The following is a 22,412-nucleotide window of genomic DNA, read 5'->3' as shown; positions in this document are numbered from 1 at the left end:
GATATTCACCAAGCAAATGTTAGGAACTTTTGTGAACCATTGTATTTTGTATAATAAAAATGATGATGTGCTTTGCCCCGGATTGTAAATACTATAGTGAAAGAAGGATATGTAGATTATTTGTGTTTCCAAAGGATCTGGTTGAAAAGAAGAAAAGAAGATGTGGATTTTGTAATTAAGATAAGAAAATATAGTGAAGAAAAAGAACTGAATTTATCGACCATGGGGGACGGCAGGCTTACAAATTATGCCACCATGAGACAGTGATGTTGAAAAAGTAACTATTCGTTACAAAGTACTCGTTACTTACGAATAGAAAGTAACGATTACTATACAGAGAGGCAAATCGTTACTTTGATTACTCTGATTACTTCGTTACTTACTTCGTACCAATCGTATCAGAGCTAGTAACGATTATTGTATCTACTTTGATTACTTTGATTACCCTGATTACTTCGTTACTTTATACCAATCGTATTAGAGCGAGTAACGAGTATTGTATCTACTTTGATTACTGTGATTACTTCGTACTTCGTGAAGGACCTTATTATATCGGAATACCTATACAAAATATCTACCTACTGAGAAATACGATCCTCGATATGATTACCGGTACCCAAATGCAAAAGTAACAAAAGTAATCATAGTAATCAAATCATTTTTATCCTTTAAACAGATTAGTGAAGGTCGTTGTTATATCAGATTACCTATACAAACCTACCTACTGAGAAATACGATTCTCGATATTATCGATACGATATTATCGAATCGATACGATTCTCAAATACAAAAGTAATCATAGTAATAAAATCATTTTTATCCCTTAAACAGATCGGTGAAGGTCGTTGTTATATCGGAAGACAAAATACCTACCTACTGAGAAATACGATTCTCGATATGATTACCGGTACTCAAATACAAAAATAACAAAAGTAATCATAGTAATCAAAGTAACGAATAATGTAAATGATTACTTTACACAAAATACCTACCTACTGAGAAATATGATTCGCGATATGTTTTACGGTACTCAAATACAAAAGTAATCATAGTAATCAAAGTAACGAATACTGTAAATGATTACTTTATACAAAAGTAACGATTTGTAACGAATACTCGAAAGTAACTATAATCAACATCACTACCATGAGAAGCACTGTCGACATATGTCGTATCCCCTCCATGGGTCCATCTTAACCCTCCCAGCGGATAGTCTAATTCTAATACAGATACAGACACATACATATACACACAATACACGCATCAAACTAAATTTACTAAACTACAAACTATAGACACTATAGACATACTTGATAAGCACACCATTGGCGATGTCTAATTCAGCTACAGGGGAGAATCTGAAACGAAAAATAAAAAGATGTTACTCTGTCAGGAAAAAGGATAAAGACAACCCTTTTTATTACAAGGGTTAGACAACTGGACAAACCCACTATAACCAGCATTAACCCTACACTATTGGACCAAGAGCTAGCAACGTCGGAAAATAAATTATTTTAAGACAACTGGTTCTTTAATATATTATTCCCTATGCTTCCTCGAACACCGTACCGGCCATCTGGCTGCTGATACAGGTTGCGTTCATTACTCCGCAGCACATTTGTACAGGTAAACATATCGAATTTAAAATTATTGTAAGACGAAAAATTATTTTGTCATTACTTTTTAAACATTATTAGAAATATGAACTATAATTGACAGACATTTTTGTGGTTTAAAAAGTAATGACAAAAAAATGTTTCGTCCTAAAATAATTTAAATTCAATATACAGGGTGATTGATGAGTGTGATAAAGCTCAGTAGATCCGCTATAGAAATAGATAGCAATAAAAGTTGATAACAAAAATTGTAGCCAACTTTCAGCTTTACATTACAAAATTAGTTAGAATGTTACAGGGTGTTCGATAACATAGTGGCAAACCAAACTTATGTTTTTTTTAATGGAACACCCTATATTTTATTTTATATTTGAAATTCTCTTAACTTTCCCATCACAAAAACATAAAGGTTTGTTATGTCATATAGGGCTTTTACAAAGTTATATCCAATTTTTTATGAAAAACGTAACAAGTTCAGCTCCCTGTATAAATAAAAATAAGCACAACAGCAATGGTTTATTGGTGCTATATCTTTTTGTTGATTGTCAAAATTTATAAAAGTGGTTGATATTGCTAATTTTCTTTATATCGAATACAGGGTGAGTCAAAACGCAAGTACATTCTTTTCTCAGAAATTTTAAATGGAACACACTGTATTTTATATCACCATCGAAAAGTATCATTACCGTATTTTAATTTTTGTATAATATTCCCTATGCCTAAATTTGTTAGTTTTCGAGATAGTTTCATTTTTCAGAGCAAGTTATTAATTAAGGTGTTCTATTTAAAATTACTGAGAAAATAATGTACTTGCGTTTTGACTCATCCTGTATTCGGTATAAAGAAAATTAGCAATATCAACCATTTGTATAAATTTTGACAATCAACAAAAAAATATGGCACCAATAAACCATTGCTGTTATGCTTATTTTTATTTATACAGGGAGCTGAACTTATTAAGATTTTCGTAGAATATTGGTTATAACTTTGTAAATACCCTGTATAACATAACAAACCTTTATATGTTTGTGATGGAGAAGTTAACAGGATTTCGAATAGAAAATAAAACATAGGGTGTTCCATTTAAAAAAAAAAGATAAGTTTGGTCTGCCACTATGATATCGAACACCCTGTAACATTCTAACTAATTTTGTAATGTGAATTTCAAAGTTGGCTACAAGTTTTATTATTAACTTTTATTGCTATCTAGTACTATAGCGGATCTACTAAGCTTTATCACACTAATCAATCACCCTGATTTTGTATTTACCTGTACAGGTGTGCTGCGCAGTAATGAACGCAACCTGTATCAGCAGCCAGATTGCCGGTACGGTGTTCGAGGAAGCATAGGGAATAATATATTAAAGAACCAGTTGTCTTAAAATAGTTTCTCGAAAACGTTGCTAGCTCTTAGACCATATACAATGATGCAAAAAGGCAAGAACTAAAATTTTGTCTTATCACTCCGCGCAGAGTACAACTTTTGGGCTCCTGTTCCAGAAAGTGGGTGACAGACATGCGAGTAAGTACGCGGACTTGTGGCTCGACGACCTTTTTCGCTCGTGTGTCACCTTAAATATTTAAGTTTGCAGAGTAAGTTCGTCGTAGATCCAACCGGTTTGAAATCTTGCTCGTAGCTCGTCTTGTATGTGTATCAGTACTTCTAGCTTCAAGCAGCGAGCAGTAATTTTATTAAGCTACGCCTAATTAAGCAAATTGCATATAAATAAATGAATCGTTTATTGTTGAAAGAAGACGAGTTACAGTTTATAAGTTTTGAGAAAAACGTAAAAAACTATTCTAAAGCTGGGCATTCACGGTCAATCCATTTGGAGCCACGCTAAACGGCTTAAGTCAAATGGATTGACGCCAAAATCATAGCACATTCACGATCAATCCAAATTGGTTATCATTTCGTATTTGACGTGGTTCAGTGAAGACGCACAATGTCGGATTTCGAAGAAGAGCTCAGCGTAGAATGAAGGAAAAATGGACATTGACGGGAGGGCGGCGTGATGGCATGACGCAGTGTATTGCTACTCACGAGCAGACGGCATGATGGCTTGGCGTCAAGCAACGGTATGACGCGATGGACTACGAAGCGAGTGGAAATCCGGATTTTAGCATCACGCCAAAAAAGCAATCATGATTCAACACTCACGATCAAAATTTGGCTGTATATCACGCCCTTTGACGCGATGGCATGACCGTGAATGTCCACCTTAAGCTACTCTAAATTATTTTTGAGTAAACCTAATCAAATATTGATAAGTAGTTGCATTATGAGTAAAACAAGGCCATTTTTTAATTCTGTCTAAACCTGACCCACTACTTTGTGCCGTGTAATTTGAGTTGCCTATATGTCAAGTCAAGTCAAGTCAAATTTTATTTATCACATGCGACATTATACAAAGTTGTACATGTATGAGACAAGTCAAAGTTACAGACATATATAATGTACATATTAAAAGTATATAAATTAATAAATACGACAAAACATACTTAAAAGTTATTTGTAGAATATGGCTCTAGCTCACAAATGTATTGATGTACACACCTCCGAAAGTTTGGCTGATGTAAATTCATTCGTATATCTATTGGCAATTTGTTAAAGAAACTTATGGCTGCATAATGTGTGCTACCTTCCAACAAAACAGAACGATGCTGTGGAAGCATAAAGTGATTGTCTCTGAATCTTGTTGAATAAATATGGTTAAATTGAAATTTATTGAATTCATAAATTTTGCAATGTAAATACATTATACACGAAAATATATACAGACCAGGAATTGTAAGAATATTATTTTGTCTAAAGATACCTCTACAAGAATCTCTAAATTTCATTTTATATATTATCCTAATAGCTCTTTTCTGAAGTACGAATTTCTGCTCTAATTCAGAGGTACAACCCCAGACTTCAATGCCATATTTGGCTATTGAGTAAAAATGGGCAAAGTATACTGTTTTTAATATTGATGTATTAAAGAGACGTGAAAGAATTCTCAATGCATAACATGCGCTACTTAATCTGGATTTCAAATTAGAAATGTGGTTTGACCATTTAAAATTACTGTCTAACAGGACCCCCAGCAACTTCGTGCAGTCTGTTTTATCTATTGCTGCTTGTATAGTGGCTTGATGGTTTAAAAAATTATTTGACGTGAAAATCATATACTTTGATTTCTCTTCATTTAAAACTAGTTTGTTGGATAGAAAATAACTGTTGATGGTGGATAGTATCTGTGTAGTTTTATTTTGCAAATTTTGATTGGATGTTGCTGTGACTAGAATGTTGGTATCATCCGCATAACTGATGATGTTAACTCCACTCAGTGAATTAGTTATCAAAGCTATATCATTAATATATACTATAAAAAGTAGAGGACCCAATACACTACCCTGAGGGACACAATAATGGATATCCAACGTGTTTGATTCGTATTTAAGTCCATTAGATGTTATCTTTACTTTTTGTCTTCTATTTTCTAGGTAGGAAGTAAACCATTTTAGAACTACACCACGAATACCAATCCCCTCAAGTTTTATTAGCAACAAATTATGATCCAAAGTATCAAAAGCCTTGGACAAATCGAGAAATAAACCACATGCCTTCTCTCGTCTGTCCAAAGCATCCAACACTAAGCTGACGAAATTTGCAAGAGCTGTAGTTGTAGACTTAGAAGATGTAAAACCATGTTGAAAATTATGCAAGACACTATGCTTTTTTAGGAATGCGTTTATTCTAGTATAAACCAGAGTTTCAATTATCTTTGAAAACACAGATAAGAGACTTATGGGACGGTAGTTGTTAAGGTCATCTTTATCACCACTTTTGAATAAAGGGATTACAATAGATAGTTTAAACATACTAGGAAATATTCCTTGTTGAAAAGAGGCATTACAAATATCCGTCAGTGGATCTGCGAAAGCGTGAATGCATTGTTTTAATAACTTAGGGGAAATCTGATCAAAACCACAACTGTGTTTAGATTTAAAACTTCCGACTACACTAGTTATTTCCTGTGGGTTAGTTGGATATAAAAACATAGAACAACTATTACGGTTTTTTGATGCTGATGTAAACCCACCTATTTTAATAGGATCCAAAGCAGCAAGTAACTTTGGAGCCATTTCAACAAAATGGTGGTTAAATTTGTCTGCTAAATTATTGAATATGAACTTGAATCGGCGAAATGGGCATATAAATCATAAAGTTTTGCTGTATTAAGTATTAACCCCTTTAAAAATTCACATTGTAAGGCATGAATGAATCAAATATGTAGTACCTTTTTGTAGATGTATTTAAAAATGAAACTGAAAAGTTATTAATATAAAGAGTGATATTATGTACCTATATTGTGGCTTGATTAAAATAAAACAACGATTTGATATAAAAAACATCACAAATTTTATTAAAGGGAAAGTTTTTGGGTAATTTTTTTCTTAATCATCCACTCTTTTTGCACATTTTATATTTTTAACTTGGTATCAGAGCTGATGGGCAGTATTTCAAAACTTAAATACTTTTTGTAAGTATGTATTTAAAACTTGGGACTTTAGAGTAAGTAAATGACAAGTATTTAAATACTCTATAATTATTATAGATAAGTACTTGGTATTATGCTCTAAAGTCTAAATTATTTAAATACCTACAAATAAGTACTTAAATTTTGAAATACGGCCCATTAGCTCCGATACCAAGTTAAAAATATGAAATGTGCAAAAAGCATGAATGATAAAAATTTACCCAAAAACTTGGGTACATTTTTAGTATTTAAATACTTGGTATTTAAATACGTTTCAACATCGGTATTTGTACTTATGATACTTTCCCAAATTTACTAAAATTTGTGATTTTTTATATCTAATTGTTTTATTTAAGTCAAGCATAGCCACAGTTATAGGTACTTACAGATCGCTCTCTATAGTAATAACTTTTCAGTTGCATTTTTACATACATCTACAAAAAAGGTACTAAATATTTGATTCATTCATGCCTTACAATCCGAATTTTTAAAGTGGTTAATACAGCAAAACTTTATTATTTAAATGCCCATTTCGCCGATTCAAGTTCGTATAGGCAACCCAAATTACACGGCACAAAGTAGTAGGTCAGGATTTAGAATCAAGTATTTTTTTGTTTGTTTTTGAATTATTGCTATTTTTGTACATGTCTTCTCTCGACGACATAGCAATGCAGTATGAGCAAGCTTGTCGTGTGTCACCGACGTCGAGCCGAGTAAGTTTGCGGTCTTAAAAACTGCATACTTAAAGTTTGTAGTTATATCACCAACTTAAAGATAAACCTACTAACTGATACTGATTCTATCCTCATCCTCATAACATAACCATACATTGGCGCGAAATGTTGACTGTTATTATGAATACCAAATTAAAGCACCAGATGCAAACTAAGTGCACACCTACATTGGATCCGATTTTCTCCGATCAGATCAGATCAGATCCGATCCGACAGGCGGTGCCTACATTGGATCCGTCTTTCTCCGATCAGATCAGATCCGATCAGACCGGTTTTTCGGCGAGGGTGCCTACATTGGTTCAGTAATCTTCCGACCACCGACCACCGACAATGAGTTCCGATGAAGATGTGTTAAGGAGATGATGAATTGAATATATTTAAACATGTTAGCTTGCAACCCCCAACTTGCAACCAGTTTGCAACCAGTTTGAAACCAGTTTGAAACCAGTTTGCAACCAGTTTGTAACCAGTTTGCAACCAATTTGCAACCAATTTGCAACCAACTTGCAACCAACTTACAACTAAAATTGCAACTCAACTTGCAACCAATCGGAATGAAACCAAACACTTCTCGATGAGAATAGGAGAAGCTACTCCCGACGTCGGCCGATATCGGATCTGATCTGATCGGATCGGAGAAAAACGGATCCAATGTAGGCACTCCCATTTAATACTATGGGTTTATTTTTTATTCCGACGTCGGCCGACGTCGGATCTGATCGGATCGGAGAAAAACGGATCCAATGTAGGCACCCCCATTTAATACTATGGGTTTATTTTCTATTCCGACGTCGGCCGACGTCGGATCTGATCTGATCGGAGAAAATCGGATCCAATGTAGGTGCGGCCTAATATTTATTTTTCACTTATAAATCGAGACGTTTAATATTACACTAATAATTAACTGAACAACTTATTTAACTTAATTAAATTGCACTTGGAAATAGAGACTGTCTTTCTAATACAAAAATGCATAAGAGTGAAAAAATGTGAAGTGTGTGTGTTTTCTGCTTGGCGATTGAGACGAGAGTGCCCAGAGTGCCTTTAGTCCAGGGCGCATCTGTTTTGAGATGGACGTTGAGAGGTGACTCAAATTTTTTTGCAGAAATTGCTTGAAAATAAATCAAATAATAATATTTGAGTTATCCTCCCTCTCAAAAAGGTCCGGAACATTGTTTAAATAATCAAAATGTCAAAAATTGAAGGAAAAATTCGATTTTTTTCTTCGTTTTTTGATTATAACTTTAAAAGTATTCATTTCCGAGAAAAGTTGTACTGACATAAAAGTTGCGTAATTAAATTTCCTACAACATAGAATTGGTTAAAAATTTAAAAAATAGTCACCCTAGTTGCAAAAGTTAGTTGCACCCTAGTTACAAAACCATACAAAATCAAGTATTCGCATTTTACGTTTTTCAACCATTTATGCTACACTTAGGACCTTCATATTTCACCCAGAAAAACTTCATGATACAGTAAAACAATACTGTAAATTTCATTAAGATCGGTTCAATAAATTTTGCAAAATAAATTTTGCAATCCAGCTTTCGCAAAAAAAATTCATTTTTTCAAAATGTTACAGGACTGAAAATAAAGCAGATAGCAAGTTGAAATTTTTTTTGCTTATAGAAGTGTACTGTACCTTTTATTTGCAATTTTCAAAATTAAAATCGATTAATTACCACGGCGTCAGAAAATTTTTGAAATAAACTATAATTTTTGGTCCTACGCGCAGGACAGCGGTGTTCGATTCACACAAGTTGATTTCCACCGAAATTTCTTCCAATCATTATCTAATATATTATTGTCTTACTCTATATTTTGTTGTATTTTAATATTTTAATTCCACAAAAATCAAACTAATTTTATTATTGTTTGTGAAATATTGTTTAAACAATTGCATATGTTTAAAAATAATAAACTTTTATTATTTAAGTTAAAATATATGAACAAATAAAGTTTTTGCTAATAAAAGTGTTATTTCAAAGGATAGAGTATGTGTTTTTATTTTGCAATAAACAAATTTATTTATTTATATCGAAATGTAATAAAAATTAAAATGTATCAATCATTGTCAAAGGTCATTGGAATGCCCAATCAGAGCAAACTATCCGCTATCCTGCTCGTATCACCAATAATTAATGTTTATTTAAAAAAATTCCTGACGCCGTCGTGTTAATCGATTTTAATTTTGCAAAATTTAAAATGAAAGGTACAGTACACTTCTATAAGCAAAAAAATTTTCAACTTGCTATCTGCTATATTTTCAGTCCTGTAACATTTTGAAAAAATGAATTTTTTTTACGAAAGCTGGATTGCAAAATTTATTTTGCAAAATCTATTGAACCGATCTTAATGAAATTTAAAGTATTGTTTTACTGTATCATATAGTTTTTCAGGGTGAAATATGAAGGTCCTAAGTGTAGCATAAATGGTTGAAAAACGTAAAATGCGAATACTTGTTTTTGTATGGTTTTTTCACAATTATTGCTATTTTGCAACAAGGGTGACTATTTTTTAAATTTTTAACCAATTCTATATTGTAGGAAATTTAATTACGCAACTTTTGTCAGTACAGCTTTTCTCGGAAATTAATACTTTTAAAGTTATAATCAAAAAACCAAGAAAAAAATCGAATTTTTCCTTATTTTTTTGACATTTTGATTATTTAAACAATGTTCCGGACCTTTTTGAGAGGGAGGATAACTCAAATATTATTATTTAATTTATTTTCAAGCAATTTCTGCAAAAAAATTTGAGTCACCTCTCAACGTCCAAATGTACTAATATTTTTACAGATGCGCCCTGGTCTACTTATAATTTCACTTGATTCTATAAAATCCTGACCCACTACTTTGTGCCGTGTAATTTGGGTTGCCTATATGAACTTGAATCGGCGAAATGGGCATATAAATAATAAAGTTTTACTGGATTAACCACGTCACAAAAATTCACATTGTAAGGCATGAATGAATCAAATAATACAGGGTGTAACGAAAATACAGGTCATAAATTAAATCACATATTCTTAGACCAAAAATAGTTCGAATGAACCTAATTTACCTTAGTACAAATGTGCACATAAAAAAAGTTACAGCCCTTTGAAGTTACAAAACGAAAATCGATTTTTTTGAATATATCGAAAACTATTAGAGATTTTTTATTGAAAATGGACATGTGGCATTCTTATAGCAGGATCATCTTAAAAAAGAATTATAGTGAAATTTGTGCACCCCATAAAAATTTTATGGGGTTTTGTTCCCTTAAACCCCCCAAACTTTTGTGTACGTTCCAGTTAAATTATTATTGTGGTTGTACAGTTTTCCTTTTAGCCCACCTTCAAGAATTTGAAAGAAGAATAGAAGAAGATTTGTATTTTGTTGCCTTAGCAATTTTAATGTTTAATGTAAGATACATTTTTGTTTCATATACTGGTTTTGTAACTTTTTCCATAATATATGTTTAATTAGTAGATGTAAATCAGTATAACATTATTTAAAACCATTGGAAACACAAAAAAGAAAACCACACCTAATATACAGTCCAGCTCCAGCCCAACTTTATTCATTGGTCCTTCGAGCCGGATATAAGAAAAATAACGAGAAGCCGACTTTTAGACGTTGAAGTTAAAAGGTCAGAACTTATATTCCTTTTCTTATATTCCACTTTCTTGTTGAATAAGAATTGACTCATACTTGTTATTTTTCGAATTTGTACTTTGAATATAATTAAATTAACAATTTCGGCGTATAGTCATTCGCCAGTGTTATAAAAATTTAATTGTATTTAATTTTCCTATTTAATTGACAATTTCGGCGTCTAATCATTCGCCAGTGTCATAAAATTTATTCATATTTATTTGGTTTATTTTATTGATCGATTATTTGATATTTAAGGTCACAGTGTCTAATCATTCACTCGTGACGCCTAAATTTCCAGTTGGTTATTATTTTTTGTTGTTACTTTGTAATTTATTACCTAATTTTTTAATATCAATCCTTCATATTTGACAATTCTGCATTTAATTTAGTTTGTCAAAACTATCTGACATTTACGTGAGTTTACGTGACATTTCTCGTTATAGAATTATTGTCATATTTTATTTTCTTCTTTTTTACTTCAAAATAAGTCACAATGTCCGAAACTGAAAATCATAGTCAAGTTTCTAACGTTGAGAGGTACAAGAGAAAGAGAGCAGGGCTTAAATCTAAATTGACAATTTTTAAAAATTATATCACAGATGTAGAGTCCAATATTTCCAACGATGGTTATAATATTCCATATGAGGAAATCAAATTAAGATTAAACAAAGCTGTAGATTTATTAGATAATTTCGATGAAATTCAATCCGAAATTGAATGTCATGTGAACGATTTAGAGGAGGAAGCGTCCCAAAGAGAGCTCTTCGAAAAAGAATATTTCTCTATTATTACTAAAACACGATCGCTGCTATCAAAGTCCAATCCCAATGAAGTTATGCATAACATTAATTCAGAAAACGATGTTCAATCCCAAGCAGGTCCTTCTAGTCGACCTAACGTCAATTGTAACATCAAATTACCTACTCTTCAACTTGTAAAATATAGCGGGAGCTACGAGAAATGGTTAGAGTATAGAGATTCGTTTCAGTCAATAATCTTAGATAATTCAGATATAAATCCTATTCAAAAATTCCACTACTTGAAATCTTCTCTTAGCGGTGTTGCCGAAAAGGTCATTAGTAGTTTGCCAGTGTCTTCGGATAATTTCTCAGTCGCGTGGAAAATGCTATGTGAAAGATTTGCAAACAAAGATTTATTAATATACAATCACACCAAGTGTCTTTTTTCTCTCCCAAAAATCACAAAGCCGTCTGCATCAAGCATCAGGCAATTAATAGATGAACTTCAAGGTAATTTAAGGTCACTTAAATCATTGGACCAACCAGTTGATACTTGGGATACCCTACTTATATTTATTATAATAGAAAAACTTGATTCCTACACCACACAGGAGTGGGAATCTAAGAAACCTTCAAACGCAACGTTAAAGGATCTTATTAATTTTCTAAAAGGTAAGGCTGACGTTTTGGAAAAAATTGATGCCAACCTTGGACAGAATAATAAAGAACGATTCGGTTCCGATAGGAAATCCTCAAGAGCTCTAGTAGCCACCCAAACTTCTTGTGCTTTCTGCAAATCCATCAATCATAAAATAAGTCTGTGTCCCGATTTCAATCATTTAAGTATTTCTGATCGGGCCGAAAATGTTAAAAGGCTTAAATTATGTTTCAATTGCCTACATTCAGGCCACATTAATTTAAATTGTAAGTACGGAAAGTGTAATAAATGTGGTAAAAAGCATCATTCTCTCTTGCATATCAATACGGACAACTCAAATAACTTAACTTCATATTCCAATCCATTGCAGTCATCTTCGAATATTCAATCTGACTCGACTGTACACAACACTCAAACCCTATCTAACTATGTTCCAGAATACAAGTCTGTTCTGTTATCGACAGTTCTAGTGAATGTCTTTGATAGCGCAGGAGTTGCGCACAAATGTCGTGCCCTCCTGGATAGTGCTTCACAATCAAATTATATTGTATCTAGTTTTTTTGATAAATTGGGAATAGCAAAAAACCGTTTGAATGTATCAGTATCTGGCTTTGGTCAAGTTTCCTCGAATTTAAAATACAATTGTAATTTACGAATTGGTTCTTGCTATTCCTCGTTCAAAAGTTCTATCAATTGTCTAATTACTAACTCAATATGTGATCAGCTCCCTGGTTGTAATGTTGATATATCTTCCTTACGAATTCCTTCTAATATTCAGCTATCTGACCCTAACTTTCATATTAACTCATCGATAGATTTGTTAATTGGAGCAGGTCTATTTTATAACTTGCTGTGTGTAGGACAGATAAAACTAAATCGCGTTGGTCCCATCTTGCAGAAAACGAGATTAGGATGGATTGTTTCTGGCCCAATTGCTCAAACTGCGTCTAACCGGACAATATGTAATGTTTCCCGGTTATCTGATGTAAACGATTTATCTCGCTTTTGGGAAATAGAGGAAATTTCTACTTCTTCCCCACGTTCGAGGGAAGAAATCTCTTGCGAGGAACATTTTCAGTCATTTCATAAGAGGGACAAAAATGGCAGGTTTATCGTAACAATTCCCTTTAAGGACTCTCTTGATCAATTAGGTGAGTCAAAATCTATTGCTAGAAGTAAATTTATGTCTCTTGAGCGTAAGTTTCAAAAGAATCCTATGTTAAAGGAAAAATATTCCGATTTTATGAACGAATACTTATCTATGGGTCACATGTCTCCATGTAATAATGAGTCTCTAGTTAATTTCTATTTTCCTCATCATGGAGTGGAAAAAGAAGATAGCCTAACTACAAAACTTCGAGTTGTATTCAATGGTTCGTCACCCACTACATCTGGAGTTTCATTAAATGATTTACAAATGGTAGGTCCAGTAGTTCAAAATGATTTAATTGCAATAATTCTGAGATTTAGACAACATTCTTATGTGGTATCAGCTGATATTGCAAAAATGTACCGTCAAATCTTAATCGATCCTTCTCAAAGAAACCTTCAGCAAATAGTTTGGCGATCAGATCCGTCCCAACCTTTGCAAACTTTTTGTCTGAATACTGTGACCTATGGTACTGCTTCGGCAAGTTTTTTAGCTACTCGATGTTTAATACAACTTTCTAAGGAACACTTAAATGAGTATCCTGAAGCATCTAAAATTATAGCTAATGATTTCTATGTGGATGATCTGCTAACTGGCTCCGATTCCATTTCTGAACTTATTTTGCATTGTAACCAAATCGTAGCCATTTTAGCTAAAGGTTGTTTTCCTCTTCGTAAATGGGTATCCAATGAAGTCTTGGTTCTAAAAGGCATCAAACAAATTATTGAATCTCAGGACACTACATATACCTTTGGTTCCAATAATGGGACGAAAGCTTTGGGTCTTCATTGGCTTCAAAGCTCCGATTCGCTCAAATATACTATTTCTTCCGAAGTTTTTTCTAGTGTGATAACGAAGCGCACGATACTTTCAAGTATTGCCAGTATTTTTGATCCGTTAGGACTCTTAAGTCCAGTTATTATCAAGGCCAAAGTGTTAATGCAACAATTGTGGTTAGAGAACTTAAGTTGGGATGAGTCAGTACCTTCACAAATTTATACTGAATGGATGACCTTTCGGAAGCAACTGCTTAAATTAAATGATCTTGAGGTACCTCGTAACGTCAAGTTACATGATTCTCTCCTAAATGAACTTCACGGTTTCTGTGATGCATCTGAACTTGCTTACGGCTCATGCATTTACGTTCGCTCTATTAATGCATTTGGAAAGGTTCAAATCGAATTGCTCTGCGCCAAATCTAGGGTGGCACCTTTGAAAAGGGTAACAATACCTCGTCTTGAACTATGTTCTGCCCTGATTTTGAGCAGATTATTAAAGAAAGTTCTTGAATCTTTATCGATTAATATTCATAATATTTTTCTTTGGTCTGACTCAACTGTAGCCCTTTCATGGATTCAAACGTCACCTCATTTATTACAAACATTCGTAGCTAACAGGGTGTCAGAGATTCAATCTCTCACCAGCAATTTTTCCTGGCGACATGTAAGCACGAACAAGAATCCCGCAGATTTTATTTCTAGGGGAATCAATCCCTCTAATCTCATATCATGTAATTTATGGTGGCATGGCCCCGAATTTCTGTTGAAATCTATTGAAGAATGGCCATTTACACCCTTAGAATTGAAAACTAAACTTGAAATTAAGCAAGCAAAAATAATTTCAATGGTGTCTGTAGAAAGTTTTAAATTTCCCTTTGATAGATATTCTAGAATTGGTCGTTTAAAGCGTTCGTTTGCCTACTGTTTGAGATTCATTCATAACTCATCTGCTGTGCTTAAGGCCCAGCAGATGAAATCTGGAGCTCTTTCTGTAGAAGAGCTTGATTTAGCTCTAAGTATTTTAGTCAAATTCTCTCAATGTGAATCATTTTATACTGAATATTTTAGCTTGTTGAATGGAAAAACTCTCCCATCTAACAGTAAACTGTTATCTTTGAATCCTTTTCTTGATGCAAGTGGATTACTCAGGGTGGGGGGTAGATTACATCAATCTTCTTACTCATATGATAAGAAACATCCTATCATAATTTCTCCAAAGCATCGTCTTTCCAAATTATTATTTGAACATGAGCACCTGAGGCTAATGCATGCCGGTCCTCAACAATTGTTTTATTCAATTCGCGAAACCTATTGGCCAATACACGGCAAGGCTTTGGCCCGTCAGGTAGTTCATCGCTGTTTTATTTGTTTTAAGGCTCGACCCGTTTCCAACTTTCCCCTTATGGGAAATCTCCCAGAAGTAAGAGTGACTCCATACCTTCCCTTTATTAATACTGGAGTTGACTATGCGGGACCTTTTGTTTTAAAAGACAGACGCGGTCGCGGATTTAAAACTTATAAGGCTTATATTAGCCTATTTATCTGCCTCTCATCGAAGGCGGTTCACCTAGAAATCGTTACTGACCTGACAAGTATTGCCTTCATAGCAGCTTTGAAACGATTTATTTCCAGACGGGGAAAACCCCAAGCTCTTTACTCAGACAATGGTACTACCTTTGTAGGTGCCAACAATCATCTTTTGGAACTTGGAAAATTTTTAAATATTAATAATGAAAATATATCTTCCTCTTGTGCCTCCCAAGGAATTGCTTGGCATTTTATTCCTGCTTACTCCCCTCATTTCGGTGGTATTTGGGAGGCTGGTGTAAAGTCCATGAAAGGACATTTAAAGCGTGTCCTCTCCGAAGCTCTTCTGGTATATGAAGATTTTCAAACAATTCTAGTTCAAGTTGAGTCAATTTTAAATTCACGACCTCTTACTCCTCTTTCTTCCGATCCTGACGACTTTTCCTGTCTCACACCTTCACATTTCTTAATTGGAAGACCTCTTACCTCTATACCTGAGAAGAACTTCACAGAAATTAACGTTAATCGGCTGGACCATTTCAAAAGACTTCAACAGCTTCGACAGCACTTGTGGCAGAGATGGTCATTGGAGTATTTATCTGAATTGCAGTCCAGGCAAAAATGGAAGGAAAATAAATTTAAATTAAAGATCAATGATCTTGTTCTTCTTAAAGAACCTCATCAAGGTCCTATGCAATGGACGTTAGGACGAGTTACCCACCTCCATACTGGTTCTGATGGTGTAGCACGAGTGGCGTCCCTACGCACTTCCAGAGGAAATATAAAAAGAGCCGTAGCCAATTTGTGCCTTCTTCCTTTGGCTGCAACTTAATGTTGAAAGACTTTCTTTCAAGGTGGGGGGTATGTACAGTTTTCCTTTTAGCCCACCTTCAAGAATTTGAAAGAAGAATAGAAGAAGATTTGTATTTTGTTGCCTTAGCAATTTTAATGTTTAATGTAAGATACATTTTTGTTTCATATACTGGTTTTGTAACTTTTTCCATAATATATGTTTAATTAGTAGATGTAAATCAGTATAACATTATTTAAAACCATTGGAAACACAAAAAAGAAAACCACACCTAATATACAGTCCAGCTCCAGCCCAACTTTATTCAGTGGTACCCTTAGTTAAACTGAATATTTCTTAAACTTTTTTGCCTCCTAGTATTTTTTCGATAAGGTAGTTTTTATCGAGTTGCGGCTTCTTTTTTAATATGTTTACATAAAAATTGTATGGGGGTTTTGTTCCTTTAAACCCCCCAAATGTTTGTGTATGTTCCAATTAAACTTTTACTGTGGTACCATTAGTTAAACACAGTGTTTTTAAAAATTTTTGCCTCTTTATATTTTTTCGAGAAGGCAAGTTTTATCGAGATATTACTTCTTTTTTAATATGGTTCAAAATATACCTAAAAATGTAAATCATAAATAAATTTTCATATTATTACAAAGTCTCCATAATCGTACTTAGCCATATACAAATATGTGGTGGATTTGACAAATATTCAAAATATCTCGATAAAAACTGACTTTTCGAAAAAGTAACAAGAGGCAAAAAAGTTTTTAAAATATTGTGTTTAACTAATGGTACTACAATTATAATTAAATTGGAACGAATTTCACTATAATTTTTTCTTAGGATACTACTACCATAAGAATGCCACAGGTCTATTTTCAATAAAAGATCTCTAATAGTTTTCGATATATTGGAAAAAATCGATTTTCATTTTGTAACTTCAAAGGGCTGTAACTTTTTTTATGTGCAGATTTTTACTAAGGTAAATTAGGTTCAATCGAACTATTTTTGGTCCCAGAATATGTGATTAAATTTATGACCTGTATTTTTGTTACACCCTGTATATGTAGTACCTTTTTTGTACATGTATTTAAAAATGCAACTGAAAAGTTATTACTATAAAGAGTGATCTGTCTGTAGGTACATACCTATAACTGTGGCTATGCTTGACTTAAATAAAACAATTAGATATAAAAATCACAAATTTTAGTAAATTTGGGAAAGTATCATAAATAAAAATACCGATGCTAAAACGTATTTAAATACCAAGTATTTAAATACTAAAAATGTATTCAAGTTTTTGGGAAAATTTTTATCTTAATCATTCACGCTTTTTGTACATTTCATATTTTTAACTTGGTATCGGAGCTAATGGGCCGTATTTCAAAATTTAAATACTTATTTGTAGGTATTTAAATACTTGGCATTTAAATACTTACTCTAAAGTCCAAAGTTTTAAATACAGTCCCTGGTCAAATTATTAGACGCACTATAAGATTTTATAAAAAATGTTAATTATGAGGCGATACTACGTAGGTTTTTTGTATGTACCGGACACAATGTATGTTGTCTGGTTGTCCATTTAATTGTCTATATTTGATCACAAATAAAACATCATTATTACTGAACAAATCTGTATTTATTGACTCTTGAAGGAAAACAAAAATAACGACAATTAAATGTTATTTTGTTGAGCCGCCTTTAGCCACTATTAGAGCTTTAATTTTACAGGTATCGTAGTACAGGTTTATAGTGATAGTATGCCGCGCATAATTAAAGCTCTAATAGTGGCTAAAGGTGGCTCAACAAAATATTTAACATTTAATTGTCGTTATTTTTGTTTTTTTTTTTCAAGAGTCAATAAATACATATTTGTTAATTAATAATGATGATTAGTTTGTGATAAAAACTAGACAATTAAATGGACAACAAAATAATAGATAAACATTGTGTCTGGTACATACAAAAAACCTATTTAGTATCACCTCATAATCACGGTACACAGAGAACCGGTATGCCGATTGTCGTCGCTAAATTTGGTTCGGTCGCGCAGCACGTCACGTGGGAACCTAACAGATATTTGCTTATTGTTTGGATGCATTATTTCGTATGCGGTGGCGTTGAAAGTGAATAGATTGAGGCGGTTTTAAAATATTAAGCTATTAACGATTGAAGTAATTCTATATTATTTTAGTTAGAAATTGTTGTTTATTAGCATAACTGTGTATTTTTAAAACTATTATAATATAACTATTAGTTTTATAGTAATTTATTAAAACCGAGACTATAATGCCCTTTGAGGTGATTATGCATGTGCAGAACACGAACATATATTAGAATGAGGGATATTAACAGAAAAATAAGTTTTAAATCTGCCAGAGGGCACTTGACAAAAAGATATCTAAATTTTCTAATTTTAAAAAATGATTTTAATTATACTAATTCTAATATTATTAATAAAACCTTTCCCGCAAATTTGTTTTTTATTAATATACATAATATGTATTATACATAATATGTATTAATATACATAATTGATTGAAAGTTAAACCAGGTTAGGAATCTAAAAATTTAAAGTGCGAACATTTTATACATACATATTATACAGAGTGGGCCAAAGAAAACAGTTCACCTCGATATTTGGCAGTATTTATTAGATTTTAAGGAAATGAAGAAACAGGTCGATTTTTGATCCAAGGGCGACACATTTTTACGGCACATACATCTGCCATTTGTCAGCCCCTCCCATCCATTTCCCCCACCCCTTATTTTTAAATAGGGAATACGGGTCGTGTGCTACCTCATTTGAAAGGTTATTCAATTCTCTATTCAGTAATATTAACATTGACATAATCATTTACACAGGGTGTCCAAGAAAAATTATTTTGAAATAAATTAATTAACACAAAAGGAAGAATGTATGCAATTTATTTAAATCAAAATACATTCTACTATTGACAGAAAACAGAGAAAAATGTTTATTTGATAAATAAATATTCTTTTTCGCTTAAATTCAATATTGAACCTACCAAGAGGCAGATGGGTGGCAGCTTGAATATTGAAATTAAGCGAAGAGCAATGTTTATTTATCAAAAAATATATTTTTCTGTTTTATGACAGCAGTAGAATGTATTTTGAATTAAATAAATTACATACATTCTTCTTTTTGTGTCAAATAATTTAATTAATATATTTTTTTCTTGAACACCCTGTATAAATAATTATGTTAATGTTTATATTACTGAGTAGATAATCGCGTAACCTTTTAAATGAGCTAGAAGAGGACCCCTATTCCCTATTTAAAAATAAGGGGTGGGGGAAGTGGAAGGAAGGGGGTTGACAAATTATAAATGTATGTACCGTAAAAATGTGTCCCACTTAGATCAAAAATCGACCTGTTTCGTCATTTCCTTAAAATCTAATAAATACTACCAAATATTGAGGTGGACTGTTTTCTTTGGCCCACTCTGTATATGTATGTATATTACCGTCTAATAAAATGTTCGCACTTGAAATTTTTAGATTCCTAACATGGTTTAACTTAAAATCAACCTTTTTCTATTTTGTAAATAAAATTTGAAAGTCATCAAATAATTGGTTCTAAGTACTTCATCTAAAACTTAAAATTTCTTAATTGATTTGTGGTTAAGTTTTTATTTTTAGTCAAATATTTTTCAACAATTTAGAATAACAGTAAGTAGACACAATGTTATGTGAAACATTTTTACAGACCCAGAAGTGAAGTGAATGTTTATATTATTTCTGTTTTATTTTTTTAATATACTATGGTAAATGTATATTGGACAACGGATACCTAAAATCTTTATTTTTCAATGGAAATTCATGTTTAAATTAAATGCATAGTGGAAAATGACAGTAAAAAGTATATAAAATACAATTTCTTATTTAAAAAGCGATGATAGGTACATAATTTTAAAATTCGAACAATATTACCGCTTCATTTAGCATTGCCGGATGAAAGTTAAGGTTCCCATATGACGTCACGCGTTCGCCTTCCATGCGTGCGAACATACCGGTTCTCTGTGTACCGTGCTCATAATTACTTTTTTTATAAAATCTTATAGTGCGTCTAATAATATGGCCAGGGACTGTACATACTTACAAAAAGTATTTAAGTTTTGAAATACTGCCCATCAGCTCTGATACCAAGTTAAAAATATAAAATGTGTAAAGAGAGTGGATGATTAAGAAAAAAATTACCCAAAAACTTTCCCAAATTTAATAAAATTTGTGATTTTTTTATATCTAATCGTTGTTTTATTTTAGTCAAACAGTATAGGTACACATCACTCTTTATAGTAATAACTTTTCAGTTTCATTTTTAAATACATCTACAAAAAGGTACTACATATTTGATTCATTCATGCCTTACAATGTGAATTTTGAAAGGGGTTAATACAGCAAAACTTTATTATTTATATGCCCATTTCGCCGATTCAAGTTCATATAGGCAACCCAAATTACACGGCACAAAGTAGTGAGTCAGGATTTAGACATAATTATAATTTCCTCTTTTATTAGGATTTACGGAAGGGGCGATCGTGACATAATTTCAATTTACTGAGCGGGACATCTGTAGATGTGAACTCATTTTTTACTGCCGAAAAGAAATTATTGTTCATGGTTTTAACCTTGACTATGGTACTTAAAATTGATTTTATATTTTTATGAACCAATAAAAGGCTTCAACTAATAATTATGTTTTATTATAATAGTTTCCCTTGGTTGTGTGAAACCGAGAATATTATACATTTTGTAGAATTTAAGCATACATGGGAAAACAGAAGTATGTTGATGTTTCAACAAAAAACAAAAAGAAACAATGTAAACTAATACCTAATAGTCTGTTCCCACCTGGTGTGTCGGATCCGTATTTTAACAGTAGGTTCGAGTGCCAGATCATTTTATGGAGGAACTATTCACATTTATCGGAAACCGATTTTTTGTAGGCGCCGACAATAAATGATGGCTGTTTTGCGAGCCCTCGTTGCCCGAAAAATAATCGTGTCGGATCTCTCTCGCATATCTATGTGTAATGCATATGTTATAGTCAAAGCCCGAATTTCAGGCACTCCTAGGTTTGACTAGGCAATCCTCAGGTCTGACTGACGGTCTTAGTCAAAGCCCGAAATAAATTACAGTTTCGGCCTTTGACTAGTCAAACCTAGGAGAGGCTAAGTTGATCAGGCAAAGGTCGAAATTTAATTTTATGAAATCGGGGTTTGACTAGTCAAACCCCGATCAGCTATTAAAATGTAGTAATTTGTTAGATTAGGTTAATAAAACGGCATTTTTTAATTGTAATGTTTATTATTTTTATATTGTCGTAATTAAAATAAAAAAATTAGTATTTATTCTCACATGTTGAGTCATTATGGCATTTAGAGTTGCACAATACGTTTGACCTTTTACACTTACATGGTTTTGAAGAGCATTTCTTATTGCAGTGGTATCTTATAAATCCTTGTCCTCCAAACTTAGAATATTTTGTACTAATTTCTCTTAGAGACAGCTTAACGTCTGGAACATCTTCGAAATTAGGAAAATTCTCTTTGCATTCTCTTATTTAATTTCTTGAAAAAAGTGTATTTATTTCGTGTGTTCCGTATTTCGTATCAACTCTATATAAACCGTCAATTATTGTTTTATCTTGTATGATACCCAAAATATTTCGAACATCTCCTTGGCACGCGTTCGAGCATGCGTTGTGCACAGGTCTTCATGCCCAGCCTAATGCTATGAAACAATTAAGTGAACAAAAAGTCCTCCACTTTCGATCGGAAAAACTGTAATAATACCTATCCCCAGCTTTGATAGAGCCAAAGGAAATGCTTGAAATATTTTGGGTATCATACAAGGTAAAACAATTGACGGTTTATATAGAGTTGGTACGAAATACGGAACAATAAACACTTTTTTCAAGAAATCAAATAAGAGAATGCAAAAGAAATTTCCTAATTTCAAAGATGTTCCAGACGTTAAACTGTCTCTGTCTCTAAGAGAAATTAGTAAAAAAGATTCTCAAGGAGGACAAGCAAGGACTTATAAAATGCTACTGCAATAAGAAATGCTCTTCCAAATTACGTAAGTGTAAAAGGCCTAACGTATTGTGAAACTCTAAATGCCATAATGCCTCAACAAATGTGAGAATAAACAGTATTTTTTTTATTTTAATTACGACAATATAAAAATAATAAACATTAAAATTAAAAAATGACGTT

The 22,412-nt window shown here is 32.6% G+C and overlaps 1 protein-coding gene across 2 annotated transcripts in view; it reads right to left on the bottom strand.

Moving 5' to 3' along the window:
• LOC114339437 (uncharacterized) overlaps window positions 1–22,412 on the bottom strand; it is a 138,700-nt gene that overhangs the window by 103,508 nt on the left and 12,780 nt on the right. Inside the window, exon 3 of one of the 2 annotated variants that reach the window (XM_050654717.1) lies at window positions 1,311–1,358. The exons of the other annotated variant lie outside the window; for it this stretch is intronic. Within the exon in view, the coding sequence (XP_050510674.1) occupies window positions 1,311–1,358 (48 nt within the window). The remainder of the gene's footprint in view (window positions 1–1,310; window positions 1,359–22,412) is intronic. 2 annotated transcript variants of the gene reach the window in all.

This window comes from Diabrotica virgifera, chromosome 6 (genome assembly GCF_917563875.1).
Source record: "Diabrotica virgifera virgifera chromosome 6, PGI_DIABVI_V3a".
Lineage (NCBI taxonomy): Eukaryota > Metazoa > Arthropoda > Insecta > Coleoptera > Chrysomelidae > Diabrotica > Diabrotica virgifera.
The sequence above is the reverse complement of the archived record's forward strand: the minus strand, read 5'-3'. Positions and strand labels throughout refer to the sequence as shown.